Raw genomic sequence first — 10,015 nt, 5'->3', positions numbered from 1 at the left:
ACATGCTGGGAGTTTGAGCCAGCAGCTGTGATGGCAGCACTGCTGACTTGCAAAAGACATCTGTTGGCATGCAGGCGTTGTGAAGGAAAGCTTGTAATTGCAGCTATAAATCAAACGCGGACAGAAGAAAAACTGTCAACCTCCTTGGAGTTATTTTGTAGAGAAGAGTAGAAAAATGCAGCTGTGATGTGATAGCTGGGCTGGCTAGATGTTGGCAGAGGAAGGACTCCTGGGGCCACGGTGAAGGAGGGGGTCCCCTACCGCAGAAAGCATTGCTGTGCCCTTCACTTTCAGGATGACAAAACAGCCGGACTCCCAGAGGAAGAGGCCTCTTCACTATGGGGGCTGTCCTGGGAACAGCTGTGAACTAAGCCCAGTTTATCTTTAGCATCCTTGTTCTCTTTCTGGATTTGAGTTCTGGCTCTGCCACTTATAGCTCTGTGCCCTTTGGCAAGTCACTTAAAGAAAATAACTCTATGTATTGAGTTCCCGCTATCTGTTAGCTCCTGGGGTTGGTCTTCTCAGCTGGAGTTTACCTTCTTCCTCACTAACAGAGACTAATTTTATTCGGGCTTCTACCTTCTCCCAGCCAGCCTCGGGCTTTAGCCCAGCTGGGGCCATCTCTAGCCCCTTAAGGTGGATCCCAATTGATTTGAGCCAGTGAGAACCGTTCCACTTTTCTTACCTGTGACTGACTTAGGCATAGGCTTGTGACCCAATCCTGGCCAGTGAGATTCAAGTGGAAGTCTGTAAGGGGTACTTTGGGAAGGTTTCTCATTTTATTCTCCTGAGATGCCCTGGATATTGTGCATGGAACCACTATAGGCATCCCGCTGCCAGTCTGAAGCTCACAGCAGCACTGAGGATAGCACCTGGGTCCTTGATGCCACTGAGCTTGCTCCTTTTCTGGAGCAAGGCTACCTGCAGTTTCTTGTTATAGGAGATAATACATTTCTTATTGGTTAAGCCCCTTTGAGTTGGGTTTTCTGTTGATGGCAGTTAAAAACATCCCTATTGCTTCTTGCCTCACTGAAAAAGGGGCAGGAAAAGCATGTTCTCTCTCCCACATTAGAGGATCCCATAGCTGGGTGGCTTGGTCTCTGAGGTGTCATTCTCTTATAGCTTTCACATAGCAAGCCGTCCCTGCCACCACTCAGGGTGCAAACACATCCCTTTGATGGCAAGATGGGTGGGCTCCTGTAACAGCCATTTTGCCCTCCCAACACGCAGTCTGTTTTGCTGGATAAGGCCCATTGTGGCAGGTCTGTTCTCTCAGGCAGATGAAATGATCTGAGGAAGTGTTTGTCTGATAAACGTCTCTCACTGCTTGTTTTATGAGTTACTGGGTATGATGAGATATGTTACATGCAAGCTTGTGTTGGACAACATCGATGAATTATTAAGTATCCACTATCTAGTTTTGCCTTGGAATGTCTTGTGCTCCCTGAATATAAGATGAGGACTGCAAACTCCACTGATCCCTGCCGGATATCTCTGACTTACTCATAATGAATGATGGGGACACTGCCCCATCTGGGACTCTCCCAGCTCAGCTTTTGCCTGAGGGAGGAGCTGATTAATACGGGACTGATTAATATGGGATATTTTCTGGTGTCAAAAAGAGGAAGATTAAAGGTCTATACCTTCTCCCTCTCCCCTCCACCCACTTCCAAGCCAGACAGCTGAGACCACTGAGATGCTTGTCCCATGTCCACCTCTGAGATGCTGAGTGGGAGGAGTGCAGCTGTGGTCAGAAAAAGTCCATTTCTGCCCAAGAGGACTCACAGCTTGCATCCCTTATTTGATGAACGCATCCTAAACAAGTAGGCTTCTGTTAAAATCCTGGAGGTCAAAGAATTCAAGTCAAACAGCTCCCAGAGAGGATTAGGAAGACTGCAAATGGACTGTCCCCACTGCTGTCCACAATTAATTCCTTCTAGGGAGCTCTATAAGTCCTAGGCTGAATATGGGAGTTGTGGATGCCCTGGGGAAGTCAGGGCTGCAGGAGCTCTGAGTCCAGCTAAGCCCCAGTGGGGTAAGAAAAATCTGCTTACTTCAGGGCCAGCCTCATCAGCTTGCAGACAGAAGTGGACCTCAGCCAGGAGAAGTCAGGGAGCTCTTTTGGACTTCACACGACCAGTCCTGTCGTCCTCATGAGGGCTTCATGTTGCTTAAGAAAATAGATCTTGTTTTCCTACAGGCAGTAGGTTCTTTCCCTGCTACCTTCAGCTAGAAGAAAACTCAGACCAGCGACTCAGACAGCAGCCTCTGGAATCTGCCTAGGTTCAAATCCTGGCTGCACCATGACTATCTTCGTGTCCCTGGACTTTATGTGGCCACTCTGCAACTCGGCTTCTTGTCTGTGCAATGTGGAGATCACAGCATCCCTCATGGAGTGGCCAGGAGGGTGAAAGAAGGTGGCACAGAAGCCCATTCGGATCTGGCGCATAGTTGTGAGCTCCCATGCAGGTCTCACAAAGCTGGGCTGTCTCCCAGGACTTGGTGACCTAGTTGTTTTGAGGTTTATCTGCCCCCACCCCATCTGTGAAACACACCTGCATGCCTTGTGCTCGGAGCCCATTCCTGACTCTCATTCCGCCCTCATATGGGCTTTGTGAGAGGGTGGTCCTGTGTTAATGTTTCCATTTGAGCAATTTCCAGAGGTTAAGAAGGTTTGGGAGCAGCTGAGCCTGTGTCCCCATAGCAACCCTGTGAAAGGGGGATGGGTATGTCTTTAGAACCCCCCATGTGGTCCTGCCTGCGGTCCACATGAGAATAGAGAACAGGCAGCACCACCCAGTCTGCAAAACTAAGGTGTGGAGGGCCAGGGGCTGAGCAGGGAGGGGCTGACAGGGAGGATGGGCTGGTGGACAGTCCTGGGGCACCGGAGCAAGGGCTCCAGCCACAGACAGGGAGAGGGAGAAGGACTGGGGCAGGCAGCTCACAGCCTCACCTGTCTCATCCAGTAGAGAGGAAACTCACATGCCTGTGAACCTAAGGCAAGAATACCGGGCAACAGATGTCACAAATGATGTCTCCCCAGGACTCTGGAGAAGAAGCGAGGGGTGAGGGATATTAGGACATCTCCCCAAGCTTTTATTCTTCTCAGAGCTGGGCCCTGGGTGCTCGGACTCATGTTGAGATGGAGTCCGGAGCTGGGGGAAGCACCCATCATACCCAGAAGGTCACGCTCTTGGTCTATCCTTTATCATGAGAGAACCCAGGGGCGAAGGGCACAGGAGATCTGGATAGCTCTTCTCTGATGGAGCTTCAGCAGTTCAAAGGTGCTGCCTGCCCCCGTCTACCACCGGTCTGTCCCAACAGCCTCCCTGCCCCCAAGCTAGAGTAAGCTGTTTCGTTTGAAAAGTCTGCCTCTGGACTGGCTCTTTTTAGTCTAAAACAACACGACCATATCTGAAATAAATAAATAAATAAAATAAACGCCTGGGGAAAACAAATCAGCTGCAGTCCTACCAACCATTGTCATTGTTCCCTTTGTCTCCCAATCTTGGTCCAGGTGCTGACCTGCCTTCACCATGCTGTTCTATGCCTTATTTGTGAACCTGGTGTCAGGAGCATGGGTCACCCATCTGAAGATACGTTACCTCGGCTCCATACCCCTCCCAGGTGTGCGAACACCCCTGTCTCTCCACCTTCATCATCCTGCTCTGGACCTGGGAGGCTGGCCTGTCTTGAAGGTACCCACTCACACCCCTGCCCTCTGGCCTTGGTGGGGTTTGGCCAGAGGGGAGCCCCAGCCAGAGACAATAAGGAGGAAGGAAGGAGGTTTGGGGATTCACTGTATCTGCTCGCTAGGGCTGCCATAACAGCATACCACAGGCTCAGGGGCTTAAACAACAGAAATGGATTCCTTTCGGTTCTGCCTTCTCTCTGTGTCCTCACACAGTCTCTCCTCTCTGTGTGTGTGACCCCGGTGTCTCTTAGTATGTCTGGATTACCTCTCCTTCCAACAACACCAGTCAGATTGGATGAGGGTCTCAAATTTTAACTTAATCATTTCTGTCTAAGCTCATTTTCAAACATGGTCACATTGTAAATTACTGGGGGCTACAGCTTCCACATATGGGTTTTGGGGGAACAATTCAGCATAACATCACCTCCCTCCTTCCTCTTTGTATGGTCACTGAGGGCCAGTTGTGTCCCATGACAGAAGGTCACAGCTTTGTCAGGCAGCGCCCCAGCTCCCTTGCCCCCACTGCTTTCTCTCTTTCCCCACCTGCCCCAAGCTAGGTGGAATTAACAGTGCTGAGCTTTACCGCCTCTGAGGACTGCACAACCGACCGCATCTGGTTTCCCCCAAGCCCGCCCACACCGTTGTAAAATGGTCCCTCTGTAACTCTGCTCACTCATCCACTCTGAGTGGTGCTGTCTCCTGCTGGCCCTGCCTGACACCTGGGTATGCTAGCCCTCCAGGCTGCTCTGAGGATTTCCATCAGGTGGGGCTGGGGGCCACCCCCAGTTCAGCTCTCCCTCTCTAGGAGATTCTGCCCTGGTCGCTTACTAAAGGCATGAGGATCAAGAGGGGCACGACCTTATGTGATAATAGAGCAAATGACTAAAACACAACATCCCGCACCTCCAAGACTCTGGCGTGAGGACTCCTCTGTGCACGCTCCTTCACAGACACCCGCTCGATGGCTGGATGTCCTACTGGGCAGCTCCTGTCTCCTCCAGCAGCCAGCCCCAACTCTCTCAAATTCCTACTATTTCTTTTAATTTAGTAGCCATCCCCACACCGCCCCCTTCACATTTTGTGTTTCCTTTTATCCTGTCAGGGCCATTCCCTGGGGGCTTCACATTTCACACCAAAGAGGCCTCCTGGTACTGGGCCAAACAGATGCTCTCTATGGCAGACTCCACACCATCTTGTAAACCAACGATTCTCCTCCTTCAGCATTATGGCCTCTTTTTAGCTCATATTCTACCATGACCCTCTTTCCATGTGTTGTGTAGTCTGACATTTGGAAGAGGTAACCTGCCTTTGTTTATCTGATCAGGCACCCCGTTGTTGGATATCTATGGCATTTATACTTTGTTAAACACATTTTTAGATCCAATTCCTCCTTTCTTCATTTCCCAGTTCTCAGGCATTGTGTATGGTTAAAATTAGGAGATGCTCAAAGTATGATTTCACAAATCACATGGTTTATTGCCCTACAAAGATGATATTTGTCTTAGGTTCACAATGCTTAAGGAGGGGGAGAGCAACATGAACAAATCTCACAGGGAATGCTCTGGGTAGACAGGGTGTATTAGTCACAGAGTGAGTGAGTTCCAAAGTTACTAAAGTCTACTTGCTCAATTAAGATGGAAGCAGGCCTCGGTGGAGAGTGAAGGCTTATTAAAGTGTGGCGTGTCTCTTTTATAAGAGCAGCTCTTGGGAGAGAAGCCGTCCAACACAACGGAGATTCACAAAGACACATACCGTCCGTCAATGCTAGAGGGCGGCACCAGTGTTGGCAGGCGAGACTTCCAAGTTCAAAGGCTAGCAGGGTGGGGCCCTGTTGAAGAGAGGCTGACAGAGTGTAGCTTGCCACAGCCCAAGCTCTCAAAGTGTCTGTCAAACCCTTAGGTTTTCACGTAGTTTGAAGTTCAGTGGTTGAGGTTGGTAGCTCATGCATACGATCTGATAAGGTGTGATGTCACATTCTTGATGGGGGAAGGATTACACTCCAAGTTCTTGTCATAGAAAAACATGTCACTCACGTAGCAAGCTATGTTTGCGTTTGGAATCATTTCCAAGCTCCATAATGTCAGGAGTGCTGCAGTGGTCTGTGTATGTGGTTTCAGTTACCTTCCACATAGAAAGCTTTGACTTCCCCTGAGTTAATTTGAGCAGATGGTTATAGGTGGTTCTTGCTCAGGACCGTCGTTCAGAGGGACTCATGGAGACCAGAGCTGCTCTCTTAAGACTTTGGAGCTCATCCGAAAGGGAACACCTCATGGGCCTGCTGAATGTGAAGTCCGTGCTGAAGGAACCACGACAGGAGGAGCTGCGTCACCAAACATTCTGATAGCTGCTCCTTGCTTTCCAGGCATTTCTGTGTAACATCCTACAACATATGTAACAAGAAAATGAGCAATGAGAAGCCTTGTTGTGTTGAGCCTGACAAAGACCGAATTCCCCAAAGTCTGGCACAAACACCAGTCACGTGGCATCCTCTCAAAAAAAAGTGTTGAGTGGTCAAGGAAGTTTGGAAAACACTTTACCCACCATTAATGCATTTAGTGAAGTCTCAGAATCATGCATAAACATTTTTTTTTTTTTTTTTTTTGAGACAGAGTCTCACTCTGTCACCCAGGCTGGAGTACAATGGTGTGATCTCAGCTCACTGCAACCTCCGCCTCCGGTTCAACCAATTCTCCCACCTCAGCCTCCTGAGTAGCTGGGACTACAGGCATGTGCCACCACACTCAGCTAATTTTTGTTTTTGTTTTTGAGACAGAGTCTCGTTCTGTTGCCTAGGCTGGAGTATAGTGGTACAATCTCGGGTCACTGCAACATCTGCCTCTTAGGTTCAAGCGATTCTCCTGCCTCAGCCTTCTGAGTGGCTGGGATTACAAGTGTGCACTACTATGCCCAGCTAATTTTTGTATTTTTAGTAGAGACAGGGTTTCACTACTTTTTCCAGGCTGGTCTTGAACTCCTGACCTCATGTGATTCGCCTGCCTTAGCCTCCCAAAGTGCTAGGATGATAGGCATGAGCCACTGAGCCCGGCCAATTTTTGTATTTTTAATAGAGATGGGGTTTTGCCATGTTGGCGAAGCTGGTCTCGAACTCCTGGCCTCAAGTGATCTGCCTGTTTTGGCCTCCCAAAGTTAAATATATTCATTTTAAAAATCCAATATTTCCCAAACTTATTAGACTTTTTAATGTATATAAAACACCAATTAACATCTCACAAAGCTCAAGATTCATGGAATAGACTTTAGGAAACATTGCCCTAAGACCCTAGAAGGCTCTTCTGAATAAAAAGAGAAAAACACGATTATCAAAGATGGTCCTTGCTTTATAATAATCCTTTGAAAATTGTTGCTATAGATATGAGAGTTAACTAGAGTGTTGGATTAATGAGGCCACCCTCATCCTTCAGTTGGGCTAATCAGTGGTAGCCCTGCAGCATAGAGTAACACAACACAGGAGAAAATACTAATTAGGTCAAGGAAGGCTTAAAGTCTTGAGCAACAGGTTGCATTTTTACTGCTACACAAATAAAGAAGACGTTGGGAATATTTGGGATCTACTGTGACTCTTTTGAGGGAAAATCAATCAAGTGATATACGCGCCTCGGCCTCCCAAAGTGCTGGGATTACAGGGTGAGCCACCGCGTCTGGCTCCAATTTTCTATTATTCTTTTTTTTTGGGGTGGGGGGTGGGGGGACAGAGTCTCGCTCTGTCGCCCAGGCTGGAGTGCAGTGGCATGATCTTGGCTAGCTGCAAGCTCTGCCTCCTGGGTTCACGCCATTCTCCTGCCTCAGCCTCCCGTGTAGCTGGGACTACAGGCACCCGCCACCATGCCCGGCTAATTTTTTGTATTTTAAGTAGAGACGGGGTTTCACTGTGTTAGCCAGGGTGGTCTCGATCTCCTGACCTCGTGATCCGCCCACCTCAGCCTCCCAAAGTGCTGGGATTACAGGCGTGAGCCACTGTGCCCGGCCTGGTTCCAATTTTCTTCAGAATGAAGGTGTGTGAAGCAGATTGTCCCAACTCTGTGCCATTTTAGTGCCTGCATTGCTTGAGATGGTTTTCCCAGGTGCGAAACAGGACATAGCAGGGTCACAAGCGCTGCAACCTACCTCCTTCCCTACCCTCCTACTCCCACCCTCATCCCTAGTTCCAGCCTTTCCCAGAGGTCAGGACCCTGCGGAGAGAGGCTGGTGAGGGTACTCAAGCTGTAGCTCCTGGAGGCAGAGGCTCAGGAACCACTAACTTCCCATCAACCCTGGAGCTGCAGCAGGGAGGTATTGACTGCTCGCTAACAAGGGACTCACCTTAGAGAGACGGAGAGAAAAGGGAGGGGAGTAGGTGAGATATGAGGTCTGAAACAAAAAGGTCAAGAACTGGAGGGGTGTGGCTGGCCTGGGTACTCTGTTCATGCATTTCCAGGAGAGACCGACCTGAGGCAAGCACAGAACTTTCCCCAGCTTCCCACTGCAGCAATCCCTCAGTCATGGGTGGAAAGGCTGCCTGGCAGTGGGTGCTCAAGGATAGGCTTTTGAGTCACCTAGTAGGACTCCTCGCCCATGGGGCTGATCTTGTGCACACGGGGTTCCTTGTGATGATGCTCGTTTGGCTGCAGGGAGTCGCATGGATGTGCAGGTGTCTCCAGTTCACAGCTGCAGAGTGAGAGGCAGGGGACAGCAGCAGCCCCAAAGAGGAAGGTTGCAAAGAAATCAGAGGAGGCTCACAGCCAACAGGGGCTATGCAGAGAGATAATGCAGCTTTTGGAGAGGGGCAGGGAGAGGGCACAATACTCTCAAGCCTGGTGGCATTATTCGAAGGACCTCATAAGAATAACAATAAAAACAATAATAAGAACCATGACAATGATAATGAGAACAATAGCAAAATAATCATAATAGCTTCTGCCTCATTCATTTATTCAAGTAATATTTGTGGAGTCCCTACTGGTGCCAGGCACATGCTGGGCACCCAGCATACAGGGAGGCAAGGTCCCTACCCTCCTGGCACTTAAAGTCCAATGTGGAATCCAGTGAGCTTGCAAGGATTATACATAATCATGCACCATAATGGTGGTGACATTTATGAGACAGCCTTTCTGAAAGGACTGTGCTCTTCACCCGCACTGCCTCACTGAATCCCCACAACGAATCTCTGTGGCTAGTGCTTTTACAATTCTGTTTTGTAGTGGAAGAAGTGGAGGCTCAAGGAGATGAAACCCCTTTCCTTCAGACATAAAGCCAGTATGTGACAGTGTGGACAGATATGGCCCGGAGTTACCAGCCCCCTTTCGGCAGCTCTTGGAGGGGAGGCTAAGTTCTCACACAAAGGTGAGAAGAGCAGAACATGCCTGTGGATGTCAGCAGGTAACGGGACAGGTAGTGCCAGGCATCAAGTGGCCACACACAGAAGCCAGGCCCAGGCTCCAGGAGTCTGGGGGTGAGGCTGAGGCCATGGGGATGAATTGTGCCCAGGATGCTTTCGGCCTCCTTCTCTCACCTCCCCTTGGTGCTCAGGACCTGTTCTCTGTACCTCCACCCAATCTCCAGTAGATCCCCCCTGAGCTGTGGACTGACACGAGGGTTTTCCTGCCAGGGGAATTTGCATTCCACAGGAGATGCCTGAAGACCTTGTACACTGGTAAGCCAGAGAATGTTGGGTGTGACTGAAGTCTGGAAGTAGGAACCCGCTGGGCATTTGGGGTGGGGGGAGGGCAACCTGGTGGGGCAGGGTCCATGTGCACTGGGTAGAGAGAGAGGAAGATTGAAGGAAGATTGGGTATAACATTAAGTGCCAGCATGAAGCCCTTGACTTTATCCTTTTGCCAGCGGAGCCATGGATGGCGTAGGCTGGACGCCCTGACAGCAGATTGCTGGTACAATCCAGCTGGAGGCCTTGGGCCTCTAGGCCAGGCATGGCGTGGGAGAGTTAGGTTGGTTTCGGAGGGCTCTGGGCTGCCTGTAGGTGAATCCAAGGCCCTTCCCCTTGGAGGGGCCCACTTGCTCCCAAAGCCTGGCCCACTTCCCCAAGCTGCCCCCTTGTCAGGTCTGTGTAGCCACCAGGCTTCCCTGCAGGGATTTGCTTTTCGCAAATAACAGAAAAGGGAGAAAAAAATCTCAAGCTCCCGGGACAGCGATAACTGGTTGTATCTGAAATTCAAGGGATTGACTAATAGCCCTCTAAGGATCAGGGTGACATCAACACCTTGAATTACTCACCTGGTATAAAATGGCCCCAGTCTCTCCAGCCCAGCAGCTACTCATCATTGCTGCACAGTGAAATCATCTGAGGAACAAAAATAGATAGATAGA

The 10,015-nt window shown here is 49.8% G+C and overlaps 1 protein-coding gene across 8 annotated transcripts in view; it reads right to left on the bottom strand.

Annotated features, from left to right (window-relative positions):
• Window positions 1-5,144: 5,144 nt before the first annotated feature.
• Window positions 5,145-10,015, bottom strand: part of SOCS5 (suppressor of cytokine signaling 5) — a 171,581-nt gene continuing 166,710 nt past the window's right edge. For 6 of the 8 annotated variants that reach the window (XR_001883496.1, XR_001883497.1, XR_001883498.1 and 3 more), the window contains 2 exons: window positions 9,923-9,989; window positions 5,145-6,074 (listed from right to left, as the gene is read on the bottom strand). Coding sequence is in view for 1 of the 8 variants with exons in the window: in XM_017862737.1 (XP_017718226.1) it covers window positions 5,962-6,074 (113 nt within the window). In the remaining 7 variants the exon portion in view is untranslated. The remainder of the gene's footprint in view (window positions 6,075-9,922; window positions 9,990-10,015) is intronic. The other 2 variants (XR_001883501.1, XM_017862737.1) reach the window with 1 other exon arrangement.

Source organism: Rhinopithecus bieti, unplaced genomic scaffold, assembly GCF_001698545.2.
Source record: "Rhinopithecus bieti isolate Rb0 unplaced genomic scaffold, ASM169854v2 scaffold_61117, whole genome shotgun sequence".
NCBI lineage: Eukaryota > Metazoa > Chordata > Mammalia > Primates > Cercopithecidae > Rhinopithecus > Rhinopithecus bieti.
The sequence above is the reverse complement of the archived record's forward strand: the minus strand, read 5'-3'. Positions and strand labels throughout refer to the sequence as shown.